This window comes from Pseudophryne corroboree, chromosome 9, assembly GCF_028390025.1.
Source record: "Pseudophryne corroboree isolate aPseCor3 chromosome 9, aPseCor3.hap2, whole genome shotgun sequence".
NCBI lineage: Eukaryota > Metazoa > Chordata > Amphibia > Anura > Myobatrachidae > Pseudophryne > Pseudophryne corroboree.
The window spans coordinates 321,723,163-321,741,228 of NC_086452.1; the positions used below are offsets into that span (position 1 = coordinate 321,723,163).

General features: G+C 41.6%; 1 protein-coding gene across 3 annotated transcripts in view; it reads right to left on the minus strand.

The window, feature by feature from the left end:
* The window catches only part of LOC134958116 (extracellular serine/threonine protein kinase FAM20C-like), a 402,537-nt gene extending 384,686 nt beyond the window's left edge, over positions 1-17,851 (minus strand). For all 3 annotated transcript variants that reach the window (XM_063940488.1, XM_063940487.1, XM_063940486.1), the window contains exon 1: positions 17,192-17,851. In XM_063940488.1, the coding sequence (XP_063796558.1) occupies positions 17,192-17,634 (443 nt within the window). In that variant the 5' untranslated portion in view covers positions 17,635-17,851. The remainder of the gene's footprint in view (positions 1-17,191) is intronic.
* Positions 17,852-18,066: the final 215 nt, after the last annotated feature.

Below are 18,066 nucleotides of genomic sequence, written 5' to 3' on the forward strand. Positions count from 1 at the left end.
CTGAAGATTTGGCAGAAGCAGGGGTTTATTTCTGCTCCTGTGATCCTGGAGACGCTGCAGACTTTTTTCCTTTTCCCTTTCCTCTACCTGCAAAGAAAGGGGAACCTTTACCCTTTTTGTATTTATTGGGCTGAAAGGACTGCATCTGAGAGTGATGTGTCTTTTTCGCCAGCGCAGGAGCATAAGGCTAGAATGTCTAACTAACTGCGGTAGCCGCAGAACCTAAAGCATCCAGCCCATGTCCAAACAAGACCTCACCTTTATACGGGAGAGCCTCCATATTCCTTTTGGAATCTGCGTCAGCATTCCATTGGCGAATCCACAACGTCCTCCTTGCTGAAACAGCCATGGTAGCGGCTTTTGATCCCAAGAGCCCAATATCTTTCATGGATTCTAGCATATATGCAGCATTGTCTTTGATATGACCCAACGTTAGGAGAATCTTGTCTCTATCTATTGTGTCAATCTCTGATGACAAGTTTTCTGACCACTTTTCAATAGCACTACTCACCCACGCACAGGCAATGGTGGGCCTGAGTAGTGTCCCATTGGCCACATAAATTGATTTTAACGTAGTCTCTAACTTGCGGTCTGCCGGCTCCTTTAGGGAAGCCGTCCCAGGCGCCGGGAGAATCATCTTTTTTTGTTAATCGTAACAGGGCACTGTCTAAAACGGGGGGTGACTTACACCTTTTCCTGTCCTTTGCCAGGAAAGGATAAGCTACCTGAATTCTTTTGGGAATCTGATATTTCTTTTCAGGGTTTACCCAGACTCCCTCAAAGAGAGTGTTAAGATCATGAGATAGAGCAAAAGTTACGTAAATTTTCTTTTCTTTATAAAAGTAAGCCTTCTCCTGAGGTAAAGGAGGGGGCTCCGTAACTTCTAAGACCTCCCTTATAGCAACAATCATGTACTGAATGTTTTTAGCTAATTTTGGTTCTATTCCCCTGGAGTCACTAGTGTCGACACAGGAATCAGAGTCCGTGTCGGTATCAGTTTGTACTACTTGTGCAAATGACCTTTTATGTGACCCAGAGGGGTCCCCTGTGGATGAAAAGGCAGAACTATTAAAAATCACATCTTCCACGGATTTTCTCCAGGTTTCTGCATGAGACTCAGACTTATCCAATCTCTTACTGATATGATTCACACTATCACGTAATTCTTTCACCCATTCAGGCTCGTGGCGTGCCGGTAGTGCCACCTAATTACAACTCTGTGAGCTCCCTGCCTCAGACATGTCACACACGTGCACAAACACACCACAGACACTCCAGGGCTTATAGGGGACAGACCCACAGTAAAATCTGTCAGAAGGACACAGAAGGGATTTGCCAGTTCACAACTCAGCGCTAATGACTAAACTCCCTGTGTAATATAAAATGTCCACAGAGACCTGTAGCGCTGTTATAATGCCAAATTAACAATACAGCACCAATTTACACTGTGCCCCCCCTTTTTGCACCCTGATACTTGGTTCAGAAGTGGAGGAGGACCAGCGTTTCTTCCCCTGCAGCTTGCTTGGAGAAAATGGCGCTGAGCAGTGTGCTGGCTGACTGAGGAGGAAGCTCCGCCCCCTGTAATGGCGCGTTTCCCCTCAGAATATATGACTAAAATATTTATACTGGCGGGGGTGTAGGATTGTTGCCAGCAGTCTCCCTGAAAATAAAAAACCTAACATAATGTCTTTTCAGTGAAACTCAGTAGAGCTCCACTGGAGTGCGACCAGTCTGCCTGAGCACATTTTCTAAACTAAGGTCTGGAGGAGGGGCATAGAGGGAGGAGCCAGTTCACACTCTAGAAAAGTCTTAAAGTGCCCATGGCTCCTGCGGAACGGTCTATACCCCATGGTACTGAAGTGGACCCCAGCATCCTCTAGGACGTATGAGAAAATATAATTACGGCTATTTAGGTCTGCCAACCATTACTCACGTGACCGTAATGTTTGCCTTCAAATCCTTGGCAATGCCGAAGGTGTTTGGCTTTTGTGCAGTGACTCAGCAAACTGTACCCTACTCACTGGCCTCTAACAGGTATCAGCACCATGTGCATTGTGTGAATTGGACTTTTAAACTCCTCTCCTGCTTCTGACTTCCTGCTGTCTCTGGGTGAGCTGGAAAACCTAGAGTCCTGATTTTTTTCACTTGCAGCTGTGCAATCCAGAAAGCCCAGTGTCATAATTCTCCACTGCAGGTGCAGAATGTGCAGGTCTTGTTTTCTTCTCCCTTGGATGGAATTGATCCCATCAGAATGTGGGCAAATGTGGTGAGACACAAGCCCTCTCACCACAATATATATATTGTGGTGAGAGGGCAGTGACCGCACTCTGAGTCTACATACCTCCCAACATGACCCTCTCCAGAAGGGACACAATGCTCTGCTTCTGGATTTTTCACATCATTTATGATTGCCAGCACCTCTGTTGAACATGTTAATAGATAAGAAAGATGTTTCAGCACAGGTGCCGGCAATAAGCAGTAAGAGGGAAGTCCAGAAGCAGAGCATTCTGTCCCTCCTAGAGAGGGTCATGTTGGGAGGGATGAGTCTACCAATATAGAAATAACAAATACACAATATTTTCAATGTAGTCAATGTTATATATATATATATATATATATATATATATATACACACTGCTCAAAATTATAAAAGGAACACTTAAACAACACATCCTAGATCTGATTGAATGAAATATTCTTATTAAATACTTTGTTCTTTACATATTTGAATGTGCTGACAACAAAATCACACAAAAATGATCAATGGAAATCAAATTTATTAACCCATGGAGGTCTGGATTTGGAGTCACACTCAAAATTAAAGTGGAAAAACACACTACAGGCTGATCCAACTTTGATGTAATGTCCTTAAAACAAGTCAAAATGAGGCTCAGTAGTGTGTGTGGCCTCCACGTGCCTGTATGACTTCCCTACAATGCCTGGGCATGCTCCTGATGAAGTGGCGGATGGTCTCCTGAGGGATCTCCTCCCAGACCTGGACTAAAGCATCCACCAACTCCTGGACAGTCTGTGGTGCAACGTGGCATTGGTGGATGGAGCGAGACATGATGTCCCAGATGTGCTCAATTGGATTCAGGTCTGGGGAACGGGCGGGCCAGTCCATAGCATCAATGCCTTCGTCTTGCAGGAACTGCTGACACACTCCAGCCACATGAGGTCTAGCATTGTCTTTCATTAGGAGGAACCCAGGGCCAACCGCACCAGCATATGGTCTCACAAGGGGTCTGAGGATCTCATCTCGGTACCTAATGGCAGTCAGGCTACCTCTGGCGAGCACATGAAGGGCTGTGCGGCCCCCCAAAGAAATGCCACCATACACCATTACTGACCCACTGCCAAACCGGTCATGCTGGAGGATGTTGCAGGCAGAACATTCTCCTTGGCGTCTCCAGACTTTGTCACGTCTGTCACATGTGCTCAGTGAGAACCTGCTTTCATCTGTGAAGAGCACAGGGCGCCAGTGGCGAATTTTCCAATCTTGGTGTTCTCTGGCAAATGCCAAACGTCCTGCACGGTGTTGGGCTGTAAGGCTGTTTCTGATCGTTTGAGTAGACACATGCACATTTGTGGCTTGCTGGAGGTCATTTTGCAGGGCTCTGGCAGTGCTCCTCCTGTTCCTCCTTGCAAAAAGGCGGAGGTAGCGGTCCTGCTGGTGGGTTGTTGCCCTCCTACGGCCTCCTCCACATCTCCTGATGTACTGGCCTGTCTCCTGGTAGCACCTCCATGCTCTGGACACTACGCTGACAGACACAGCAAACCTTCTTGCCACAGCTCACATTGATGTGCCATCCTGGATGAGCTGCACTACCTGAGCCACTTGTGTGGGTTGTAGACTCCGTCTCATGCTACCATTAGAGTGAAAGCACCGCCAGCTTTCAAAAGTGACCAAAACATCAGCTAGAAAGCATAGGAGCTGAGAAGTGGTCTGTGGTCACCACCTGCAGAACAACTCCTTTATTGGGGGTGTCTTGCTAATTGCCTATAATTTCCACCTGTTGTCTATTCCAGTTGCACAACAGCATGTGAAATTGATTGTCAGTCAGTGTTGCTTCCTAAGTGGACAGTTTGATTTCACAGAAGTGTGATTGACTTGGAGTTACATTGTGTTGTTTAAGTGTTCCCTTTATTTTTTTGAGCAGTGAATATATATATATATATATATATATATATATATATACAGGTTGAGTATCCCTTAACCAAAATGCTTGGGACCAGAGGTATTTTGGATATTGGATTTTTCCGTATTTTGGAATAATTGCATACCATAATGAGGTATCATGGTGATGGGACCTAAATCTAAGCACAGAATGCATTTATGTTACATATACTCCTTATACACACAGCCTGAAGGTAATTTTAGCCAATATTTTCTATAACTTTGTGCATTAAACAAAGTGTGTCTACATTCACACAATTCATTTATGTTTCATATACACCTTATACACACAGCCTGAAGGTAATTTTAGCCAATATTTTTTATAACTTTGTGTATTAAACAAAGGTTGTGTACACTGAGCCATCAAAAACAAAGGTTTCACTATCTCACTCTCACTCAAAAAAGTCTGTATTTCGGAATATTCCGTATTTCGGAATATTTGGATATGGGATACTCAACCTGTATATATATATAAAGAAGCACAGGACCGGCACTCCTCGATGAAGATTAGTTACCACGCTGGTGCCCTCACATATACGGCTGTATAAATGTATAGTTGCAATGGTGCGGCACTCAGCTAAAAGAAGTACTCAGGAAACCAAAGTCGTTTACAACGTTTCAGTGCAATTATGCACCATCGTCAGGTTTATAAAGCATATACTGTATAAAGAATTACATACCTTTTATAACTGCACACCCAGTGAGGGAAACCACGCCAGGAGTCCAGTCGGGACCTCCTCCACGGTGGCGGTAACTGATGACATCAATACATCTGTGACACCCATCACCATAACAACATACAAACATTAAACAGCGATTCTGAAAGATTAAATAGCATTCGGGTTATAATATCTATTCCACAATTACAACAAACACATAATGAACCTTAAAGTGCTTATGTATTAAATTTCATGAAAAACAACTATTGCTGAGATGTTCATTTAACCCTCAAAGGGGATAATACATCTAATCGGTGGATCCACTGTACCTCTCGCTGTAATAGCAATCTTGCGATCTCCACCCCTTACTGTTTTTTTACCCAATTAGTCATGCGGTATCTAATACTTGCAATATTATGATTTAATTCTGCAAAATGGCGTGCAACCAGTTGTTCAGATTTCTATTACTACTTAATGCAGCTCTAATAGTGGAGCGATGCATGGCCATAGAATCTATAAATCTCCCCTAGGTCTTCCCTACATAGGAGAGGCCACAGGGACAGAGAATTTGGTAAACCACGTAAGTAGAATTACAAGTAAGGTTATGACGGATTAAGAATTTCTTACCCGTGTGCGGGTGGTAAAATGAGTCCCCTGATATTAGGAAACTACATGTTGTACAACCACACTTTAAAACAGCCCAAACTCTTTTTGGACAAAAAATGTGCTAGTTTATCACCGTCATAATTACCAAGATCAGCATGAACTAAGAGATCCCTCAAGTTCTGGCCCCGTGTATAACACGGCATGGGATTCACATCTTTAAATGGTAGATGACGATCAATTTTAATAACATGCCAATGTTTTTTAATTACTGAATTTACCTCTCTAGATTGTGTATTAAAATGATTAACTACTGGAATCCATTTGTTGGTTTCTTTAGTCTTAGATTTCTGCAACAATATTTTGCGATCTATATTTAGAACTCTATCCTTGGTCTGCAAAAGGACTTTTTTAGGATAACCCCTTACTAACAGTTTCTCGATTAAAGAATCTATTTGTTCATTAGCTGTAATGCTGTTGGAGTTAATTCTCCATATTCTAAGCATCTGTGAATATGGTAATTAATTTTTCAGATTAACAGGATGACAGCTGTTATATTGTAATAATGTATTACGATCTGTGCATTTCACATGTACAGATGTTATAAATTGGTTACACCTTAGCTTAATATCAACATCTAAATAATCTATATGTTCCTGGCTCATTCTGAAAGTGAACTTAATTGCACAATCGCTAATATTATTAGTTTCAATAAGATTGCAAAATGAATCCTCAGACCCTGTCCAAACGATGAACAGGTCATCTATAAAACGGGTGTATAAAATGATATTTGATGATACACTAGAATTAGAAAAGAATATCTTCTGCTCAATATAAAACATAAAAATGTTAGCAACTACCGGGGCCACTGCCGAGCCCATTGAGCAACCACTCAACTGTATATAATACTTTTTATCGAACAAAAAATAATTCTTCTTAAGGGTAAATTCCAAAAGGACCACACAGAATTCAATAAATGCTATATCATAGACACCACTTTCAATCAAGAAGACCTTTACAGCATGTAAACATGTATCATGCGGTATCACCGTATACAAGCTCACCACATCTGCACAAATCATCCAGGAACCATCTGGAACATCGTGCAGTGTGGCCATCTTGTTAAAAACATTGTTGTGTCCAAAAGAAAATTTCTGTGCTGCTGGACCAAGGGCTGTAATACTGAGTCCAAATAGGTTTTAACTGGCTGTGACAAAGACCACCTTGGTGAGACGATAGGACGTACCGGGGGAGGGGTTACCCCCTTGTGTATCTTCGGGAGAGTATACAAAAGCGGAGCTATCGGATATTTTGGTAGCAAGGCATCTGCAAGCTTTTGATCTATGATTTTATTTTGCACCGCTTGTGTCAGAATCACTCCCAATTCTTTTTGAAAGATGTCGACAGGGTCACAGGACAGTTCTTTATACGTCTTCCCATCGTTCAATTGACGCAAAATTTCATTACGGTAGTCCTGTATATCTTGTAGGACAATTGCCCCGCCCTTGTCCGCCGGTCTTATAATTACATTTGTATTACCGGACAAGGTTTTAATGGCTCTCCTCTCTTTTGGAGTTAAATTAGGATTAACATCTTTTGGACGTGCGGTGACGGTATCCACTTCTTTGTCCACTAAACGCATGAAAGTCTTTAAACTTGGATTATTGGTATTTGGATCAAATGATGATTTTGGGAATATCTTCCTAACATGTTCAGGAATTGGTTTGACTTGTTCAGCAGGCTCAGACTTTAATGATTTATTGAAAAATTCTTTAATTTTCAGTTTTCTGAATAGTTGGTATTTCTCCTGTTGCCACTTAAAATCATTAAAGCAGGTCGTTGGGATGTAAGACAGTCCCTTTTTTAATAAGGATAATTCAGTATGGGATAAATCATAGGAGGACAAATTAAAAATTATTTCTTAACAAGCTGGCCACACTGCACGATGTTCCAGATGGTTCCTGGATGATTTGTGCAGATGTGGTGAGCTTGTATACGGTGATACCGCATGATACATGTTTACATGCTGTAAAGGTCTTCTTGATTGAAAGTGGTGTCTATGATATAGCATTTATTGAGTTCTGTGTGGTCCTTTTGGAATTTACCCTTAAGAAGAATTATTTTTTGTTTGATAAAAAGTATTATATACAGTTGAGTGGTTGCTCAATGGGCTCGGCAGTGGCCCCGGTAGTTGCTAACATTTTTATGTTTTATATTGAGCAGAAGATATTCTTTTCTAATTCTAGTGTATCATCAAACATCTTTTTATACACCCGTTTTATAGATGACCTGTTCATCGTTTGGACAGGGTCTGAGGATTCATTTTGCAATCTTATTGAAACTAATAATATTGGCGATTGTCCAATTAAGTTCACTTTCAGAATGATCCAGGAACATATAGATTATTTAGATGTTGATATTAAGCTAAGGTGTAACCAATTTATAACATCTGTACATGTGAAATGCACAGATCGTAATACATTATTACAATATAACAGCTGTCATCCTGTTAATCTGAAAAATTAATTACCATATTCACAGATGCTTAGAATATGGAGAATTAACTCCAACAGCATTACAGCTAATGAACAAATAGATTCTTTAATCGAGAAACTGTTAGTAAGGGGTTGTCCTAAAAAAGTCCTTTTGCAGACCAAGGATAAAGTTCTAAATATAGATCGCAAAGTATTGTTGCAGAAATCTAAGACTAAAGAAACCAACAAACGGAGAGAGGTAAATTCAGTAATTAAAAAACATTGGCATGTTATTAAAACTGATAGTCATCTACCATTTAAAGATGTGAATCCCATGCCTTGTTATACACGGGGCCAGGACTTGAGGGATCTCTTAGTTCATGCTGATATTGGTAATTATGACGGTGATAAACCAGTACATTTTTTGTCCAAAAAGAGTTTGGGCTGTTTTAAAGTGTGGTTGTACAACATGTAGTTTCCTAATATCAGGGGACTCATTTTACCACCCGCACACGGGTAAGAAATTCTTAATCCGTCATAACCTTACTTGTACTTCTACTTACGTGGTTTACCAAATTATCTGTCCCTGTGGCCTTTCCTATATAGGGAAGACCCAGGGGAGATTTATAGATCGTATGGCCATGCATCGCTCCACTATTAGAGCTGCATTAAGTAGTGATAGAAATCTGAACAACGGTTGCACGCCATTTTACAGAATTAAAACATAATACAGGTTGAGTATCCCTTATCCAAAATGCTTGGGACCAGAGGTATTTTGGATATCAGATTTTTCTGTAATTTGGAATAATTGCATACCATAATGAGATATCATGGCGATGGGACTCAAGTCTAAGCACAGAATGCATTTATGTTTCATATACACCTTATACACACAGCCTGAAGGTAATTTTAGCCAATATTTTTTTATAACTTTGTGCATTAAACAAGGTGTGTGTACATTCACACAATTCATTTATGTTTCATATACACCTTATATACACAGCCTGAAGGTCATTTAATACAGTATTATTAATAACTTTGTGTATTAAACAAAGTTTGTGTACATTGAGCCATCAAAAAACAAAGGTTTCACTTTTTCACTCTCCCTCAAAAAAGTCCGTATTTCGGAATATTCCGTATTTCGGAATATTTGGATATGGGATACTCAACCTGTATTGCAAGTATTAGATACCACATGATTGATTGGGTAAAAAAAAACAGTAAGGGGTGGCGATCGCAATCGATTGCTGTTACAGCGAGAGGTACAGTGGATCCACCGATTAGATGTATTATCCCCTCTACGGTTAAATGAACATCTCAGCTATAGTTGTTTTTCATGAAATTTAATACCTAAGCACTTTAAGGTTCATTATGTGTTTGTTGTTATTGTGGAATTGACCAGGTATCGTCCAAGGAGGGGTATGACTCCCCAGGCTCTTGCAGCAAATCTGGATCTCTCTGCTATACTGGGTGCCTGTGAAGATCCCTGTTCCCTAGTCCGTTATTATAATAGGGATGTTATGGCTGCAATTGATATTATCGCCCCTGTGCGTTTAAGACCTCGTAAACCACAACGTCAAGCTCCATGGTTCGACAACAGTGTTAGTGAGCTCAAGAAAAGGGGGCGTAGACTGGAAAGACGATGGAGGAAGACTAACCTAGTGGATGACAAAATAAAACTAATAAAGCATAACGAAAAATATCAATCGACAATCACTCGTAAGAAAGCACAGTTCCTGTCAAATGAGATTACAGCAGCAAACAATAGGCCAGCTCAACTTTTCCGCACAGTGGAGATGCTTTGCAAGCCAGCATGCCTGCAGACTGATGAGACCCTCTCCCAGGCAAGATGCAACGAGTTTGCAAACTTCTTTGCAGATAAAATATCCAGTTATCCACCATCCGGGCTGGAATCTCCACAGTGCCATCAAAGGAGTGCCAAACTACAAAGCCTGCCAATATAAGCTACCTGCCTTCATGGACCAGCTTTGATCCAGTGGATGTGAAGGACACTGCTGAAATTGCTCGGATTTTGCGTCCCACCACCTGTGATCTGGACCCAGCCTCAACCAAGCTTCTAATAGGTTGTATGGATATAATTGGTCCTGTCTTTACAAAAATTGTTCAATGCTCTTTGCAGACAGGCATTTTTCCTGGACCCCTAAAGGAAGCAATTGTTAGACCGCTTCTTAAAAAACCTAATTTAGATCTCGACTGCATGACCAACTACAGACCGGTATCAAACCTTCCTTTCCTAGGAAAGGTTATTGAGAAAGTCGTTGCAAATCAACTGGAAACTCGCCTGACAACCCATGATATTTATGATCCATTTCAATCAGGATTCAGGAGAAGACATAGCACTGAAACAGCCCTGGTGTGTGTGTTAAATGATCTTCTGATGGCAAAAGACAGAGGTGACTGTTCAATATTAATCCTTCTGGATCTCTCGGCAGCATTTGATACCGTGGACCATGGGCTTCTGATTGAGCGACTGATACATTTCTGTGGTCTGGATGGCACAGTCCTAAGCTGGTTCAAATCATTTCTCACAGGCAGGTCACAGAGAGTATCATCTGGATTATACTCATCACCACCAGTGCCATTGCCATGTGGTGTCCCACAAGGTTCTATACTATCCCCCATGCTTTTTGCAGTATACATGCTCCCATTGGGCGAAATAATCAGGCGCCATGGCCTGGTCTACCACTGCTATGCAGATGATACACAACTGTACTTGTCCTTTGCTCCGGGCACTGATAACCCAATAGCAACCCTAAATGGCTGTCTAGCTGAACTACAGGAGTGGATGAGCGCCAGTTGGCTGCGACTGAACCCGGATAAAACAGAGGTCCTTATGATACGACCGCAACATCAAAGGACAAGACTGCAGCATAGCCAACCAACTGGACTTACACTCGGGGATTCAGAATTACAGACCAGTGATCGTGTGCGGAATCTTGGTGTTGTCCTGGATGGTGGCTTGACACTTAAACATCAGATATCAGCCACAATCAAATCCTCATTCTTTCACCTGAGGAACATAGCCAGAATCAAGCACTTAATTCCCTCAGATGATATGCCAAAAGTCATACATGCATTTGTATCATCTCGTTTAGACTACTGTAATGCCCTCTACCTTGGTCTACCAGCAAAAGAATTGCAGCGCTTACAGCTGGTGCAAAACACAGCTGCCAGGCTATTAACCAACCAGCCCCGTTCTAGCCACATAACACCCATCCTCTACTCCCTTCACTGGCTGCCTGTACGATGGCGAATCATCTTCAAGATTGGCTTACTGAGTTTCAAAGCATTACATGACCAAGGCCCAAGGTACCTGAAACAGCTTCTGACCCCATACTGCCCCACTCGATTACTGCGATCTGTAGATGAAGGACTTTTAGCAGTACCTAGAATCTACCGTAATTCATCTGGGGGTCGAGCTTTTAGTCATGCGGCTCCGACTTTATGGAACTCACTTCCCCGCACAGTGCGAGAGGCCCCAACTATAGAATCCTTCAAAAGTAGACTCAAGACTTTTCTGTTTACTCAAGCATTTCCATAATGTCCCTTTTAGTATCTTCATGCTTCTGTATTTTATGAAAATGTACTTCATTATTTTCTGTACTATATTATGCTATGTATCTGTTAAGCGCCTTGAGTCCTATTGGAGAAAGAGCGCTATATAAATAAAATTATTATTATTATTATATTATAACCCGAATGCTATTTCATCTTTCAGAATCGCTGTTTAATGTTTGTATGTTGTTGTGGTGATGGGTGTCACAGATGTAATGATGTCATCAGTTACCGCCGCCGTGGAGGAGGTCCCGACTGGACTTCTGGCGCGGTTTTCCTTACTGGGTGTGCAGTTCTAAAAGGTATGTAATTCTTTATATATGCTTTATAAACCTGACCATAGTGCATAAAGGCACTGAAACGTTGTAAACGACTTTGGTTTCCTGAGTACTTCTTTTAGCGGAGTGCCGCACCATTGCAACTATATATACAGTTGTGCTCATAAGTTTACATACCCTAGCAGAATTTGTGATTTTCTGGCCATTTGTAAGAGAATATGAATGATAACTCACAAACTTTTCTTTCACTCATGGTTAGTGGTTGGGTGAAGCCATTTATTGTCAAACAACTGTGTTTACTCTTTTTAAATCATAATGACAACAGAAACTACCCAAATGACCCTGATCAAAAGTTTACATACCCCAGTTCTTAATACAGTGTATTGCCCCCTTTAACATCAATGACAGCTTGAAGTCTTTTGTGGTAGTTGTGGATGAGGCTCTTTATTTTCTCAGATGGTAAAGCTGCCCATTCTTTTTGGCAAAAAGCCTCCAGTTCCTGTAAATTCTTGGGCTGTCTTGCATGAACTGCACGTTTGAGATCTCCCCAGAGTGGCTCAATGATATTGAGGTCAGGAGACTGAGATGGCCACTCCAGAACCTTCACTTTATTCTGCTGTAGCCAATGACAGGTCGACTTGGCCTTGTGTTTTGGATCATTGTCATGTTGGAACGTCCAAGTACGTCCCATGCGCAGCTTCCGGGCTGATGAGTGCAAATTTTCCTCCAGTATTTTCTGATAACATGCTGCATTCATCTTGCCATCAATTTTGACCAAGTTTCCAGTGCCTTTGTAGCTCACACATCCCCAAAACATCAGCAATCCACAGTAGGAATGGTGTACCATTCATCATAGGCCTTGTTGACTCCTCTCCAAATGTAACGTTTATGGTTGTGGCCAAAAAGTTCAATTTTGGTCTCATCACTCCAAATTACTTTGTTCCAGAAGTTTTGAGGCTTGTCTCTGTGCTGTTTGGAGTATTGTAAGCGGGATGCTTTGTGGCATTTGCGTAGTAATGGCTTTCTTCTGGCGACTCGACCATGCAGCCCATTTTTCTTCAAATGCCTCCTTATTGTGCATCTTGAAACAACCACACCACTTTTTTTCAGAGAGTCCTGTATTTCAGCTGAAGTTATTTGTGGATTTTTCTTTGCATCCCGAACAATTTTCCTGGCAGTTGTGGCTGAAATTTTTGTTGGTCTACCTGACCGTGATTTGGTTTCCACAGAATCCCTCATTTTCCACTTCTTAATTAGAGTTTGACCACTGCTGATTGGCATTCTCAGTTGCTTGGATATCTTTTTATATCCCTTTCCTGTTTTATACAGTTCAGTTACCTTTTCCGGCAGATCCTTTGGCAATTCTTTTGCTTTCCCCATGACTCAGAATCCAGACACGTCAGTGCCGCACTGGATGAAAGATGCAAGGATCTTTCAGGAGTCCAGAAACTCACTGACCTTTTATACACACACACTGATTACAAGCAAACAGATCACAGGTGAGGATGGTTACCTTTAGTAGCCATTCAAACCCGTTTGTGTCAATTTGTGTGCATGTTATCAGGCCAAAATCTCCAGGGTATGAAAATTTTTGATCAGGGTCATTTGGGTAGTTTCTGTTGTCATTATGATTTAAAGAGTAAACACAGTTGTTTGACAATAAATGCCTTCACCCAACCACTAACCATGAGTGAAAGAAAAGTTTGTGAGTTATCATTCATATTCTCTGACAAATGGCCAGAAAATCACAAATTCTGGTAGGGTATGCAAACTTATGAGCACAACTGTATATATAGTTGCAATGGTGCGGCACTCCGCTAAAAGAAGTACTTAATTTTTTCTATCAAAATTCTACACACTATACCCCATGATGACAACACGATAAAAGTTTTTTTTAGATTTTTGCTAAGTTAATAAAAATAAAAACCTAAGAAATCACAAGTACATAAGTATTCACAGCCTTTGCGCAATACTTAGTTGATGCACCTTTGGCAGCAATTACAGCCTCAAGTCTTTTTGAATATGATGCCTCAAGCTTGGCACACCTATCTTTAGGCAGTTTTGCCCATCCCTGTTTGCAGCAGCTCTCAAGCTCCATCAGGTTGGATGGGAAGCGTTGGTGTACAGCCATTTTCAGATCTCTCCAGAGATGTTCAATCGAGTCTGGGCTCTGGTTGGGCCACTTAAGGACATTCACAGAGTTGTCCTAAAGCCACTCCTTTGATATCTTGGCTGTGTGCTTAGGGTCATTGTCCTGCTGTAAGATGAACCATCGCCCAGTCTTTGGTCGAGCGCTCTGGAGCAGGTTTTCATCCAGGATGTCTCTGTACATTGCTGCATTCACCTTTCCCTCTATACTGGCTAGTCTCCCAGTTCCTGCCGCTGAAAAACATCCCCACAGCATGATGCTGCCACCACCATGCTTCACTGTAGGGATGGTATTGGCCTGGTGATGAGCGGTGCCTGGTTTCCTCCAAACATGACACCTGGCATTCACACCAAAGAGTTCAATCTTTGTCTCATCAGACTAGAGAATTTTGTTTCTCATAGTCTGAGAGTCCTTCAGGTGTATTTTGGCAAACTCCAGGTGTGCTGCCATGTGCTTTTTACTAAGTAGTGAACTCCGTCTGGCCACTCTACCTCACATGCCTGATTAGTGGATTGCTGCAGAGATGGTTGTCCTTCTGGAAGGTTCTCCTCTCTCCGCAGATTTATGCTGTAGCACTGACAGAGTGAACATCGGGTTCTTGGTCACCTCCCTGACTAGGTTCTTGGTCACCTTCCTGACTATGGCCCTTCTCTCCCGATCGCTCAGTTTAGATGGCCAGCCAGCTCTAGGATGAGTCTTGGTGGTTCCAAACTTCATCCATTTACGGATGATGGAGGCCACTGTGCTCATTAGGACCTTCAAAGCAGCAGATATTTTTCTGTACCCTTCCCCAAATTTCTGCCTTGAGATAATCCTCTCTTGAGGTCTACAGACAATTCCTTTGACTTCATGCTTGGTTTGTGCTCAGACGTGCACTGTCAAGTGTGGGAACTTATACAGACAGGTGTGTGCATTTCCAAATCATGCCCAATCAACTGAATTTACCACAGGTGGACTCCAATTAAGCTGTAGGGACATCTCAAGGATGATCAGTGGAAACAGGATGCACCTGAGCTCAATTTTGAGCTTCATGGCAAAGGATATGAATACTTATGTACATGTGATTTCTTAGATTTTTATTTTTAGTAAATTTGAAAAGAATCTCAAAAAAACTTTTTTTCACGTTGTCATTATGAGGTATTGTGCGTAGAATATTGAGGGAAAAAATTAATTTATTCCATTTTGGAATAAGGCTGTAACATAACAAAATGTGAAAAAAGTGAAGCACTGTGAATACTTTCCGGATGCACTGTATATATGTTAATATATAAAACTTCCCTCAGTTTATTTTAAATAAGGATTCCAAGAAGCTAAATGAGTACCCAGCGGGTAGATCCTTTATAATGTATAATGAGTTGAAGACTAATTGGAAATGGGTCAAACCACCATCTTCGGCAGTCAAAAAATAATGAGCGAGAGGTTTCCTTGCTAGGTTTGGTGTAGATGCAGGTGAGTAAAACATTTGTAGAGCAGTGTAACAATGTGATTACATTTTGAGGAGGTAGATAAATGTGATGAGATAAAAGTTTGAAGAGGGCATGTTTGTAGGACTTGCCTAGCTTTTTATAAGGACATATACAATTGGGATGCAGTAAATATACCGGATGTCGACAGCAAGGGAAATGCCGGCGGTCAGAATCCCGACCGCAGTCCGGTATTATCACTAGAATGGTGGGCCACTGGGCCTGAAGAGTGGCAAGCGCAGAGAGCCCACAAGGGGACTCGCTGGTTTGCTCACGGGATTACGGCTAACGGCAGTGCTGGAAGTAAGGTGGTACGGGGTGGTACGGAGTACCATTAAGCGCAGGGTTTCTGTCCGCAATAAGCATGCAACCCCTGGCAATGAGCAAGGAACCCCTGACAATGAGCATGTAACACCTGGCAACGGGCAGAAAACCTCTGGCAACGAGCATGTAGGGCGGTAAATCCTTCTAGAGGCATTATGTGTGTAAGCGGCACTGCAGGGAGCATTATGTGTGTAAGCAACACTAGTGGGGCATTATGCATGTAAACAGCACAGCAGGGGGCATTGTGCGTATAAGCGGCACTATAGGGGGCATTATGCGTGTAAGCAGCATTGCAGGGAGCATTATGCATGTAAGCGGCACTACAGGGGCATTATACATGTAAGTGGCACTAAAATGCCATGGGGGTGGCGCAAAATGTATAATTATGCCACTGCATTTACAGCGTTACCCAGAAGTGCCGGGAATGCTGGCGCTGCCAGGAGAAGATGCAGAAAGCTGCATCTTTTGCCATAAACCCCTTGCAGCAAGTAAATAGAAGCCTAACTGTGGGGCATAATTTGTAAGGGGCATTTTTGTGAGTGGGACATAAAATGGTGTCAGCGGCATGACTGTGTGTGGCATAATATGTAATAGGCATTACGGTGTCTGGCATAATGTGTAATGGGCATTACGGTGTGTGGCATAATGTGTAATAAATAAGCATTACGGTGTGTGGCACAATGTGTAATGGGCATTACGGTGTTTGGCATAATGTGTAAGGGGCATTACGGTGTGTGGCATAATGTGGCCATGCCCCCATTGTCATGTAGCCACTCCGCCAGTTGTGTGACCACGCCCCCTCATGCCACGTGACCACGTCCATTTTACTATCAGTACCACTAAGAAAAAATTTCTACTTGCACCTCTAGCTGACGGGTTGCTACTGTCGGTATACTGACAGCTGGTAACCCGTCTGCCTGGATTTCGTATACAATTTGCACTCTGCAAAAACAATATATTGTGATTATTTTGTTCTCCCCTGTTGCACTCGGGCAGAGAAAATTTTTAGGTGCATTTTGCAAAATGTAATTTAATCTCTGTCCAAAATCTCCATTTCACTGCAGGAAAACGGGATATATTATCATTATTTAGCCGATATTACTATATTAAAAATGCATTTGTCTATGTCACTGTGAAAAGGATTAAATTGAGCAAAACAAATTTGTTAAGTTGTACGTCTGGCTTGCATAGGCATCTTATTAGAGTGCAGAGTAGGCATTCATCTTACAGTACACTGGATGGATCGTCTAGACGCATTGGTGCAAATCTAGGACATTTCACAATATAAATTCAATGCACTTTTCAATTTTGGCTAAAATCAAAGATAAATGTGTAAAAATATAGCGGTCATCTGTAAAGTACTTCTCTTCATGCTCTGTAAAAGTTCGCGATCCAAAAATACAACTATTTATCCATATATTTTATACTTTCAATTGCATTTATGTAAGATCAGATGTTACATTAATTTATAGTGACAATGTTTCTCACCATTCCTCACTCCCGATCTCTTTCAGTGTAAATCGTTCCTCAGCATTGACTCTAAAAAGCATATCTTCTTCCTTGATCTCTGGTATTGGAGTATTATACAGGGGGTGCTGGAAAAGTGAGGTGAGCTTTGATCCTTGATATCTTGTCAGTTTTTTGTTTGAATCTTTTGCATTCACTTCAGAAGCCTTCAACATTGGGCTGCCATACACTGACGATCCATTGCTGCCACTAAAATCTTGTAACGACCTCACCACTGGAGACTTCCTAACCATGCGGGTTTTGGCTCTGGGGTGGTTTTCAGATGGACATGAGCATGAAACTGTAGTGGATAAAGAGAGTACATCCAGAATAAAATGCATCATGAAGGTCAGGAAGAGAAGTGACAGGACCATCAACTTGAACCTCCTTTGGACCGAAAAATGTAGACACCGAATAATTTTCATTTCACACCCAACCAAAACAAAACTTAAATAATGAATATTCACCGTTACAGGATAATAAATTAATTTAAGATGGAGAAATTAGCAGCTATTATGGTTTCTCTCAACCTGCCATTACTAGAGATCCATAAATTGCAAAGTGGTGATGAGTCCTGATGTTGATAGAAAGAGAATAACTTTTCATTGCAGAATTATTTGAGAGCTGTGTCAATAGAGGGATACATCAGATTGAGAGAGAGAGAGAGAGAGAGAGAGAACAAGGGTCAATCAATAAACACAGCTCTAGCCAATATTTCACTTGCAAGAATTTGGCAACATGACTTGGAATGTAATATGCTAAAAGCAATGTGCATATAGTAAAACACTCAATAACCATTGTATAGACACTTAAATCATCACCTGATTTATTTGATACAAATAAGTGGATCCAATTAC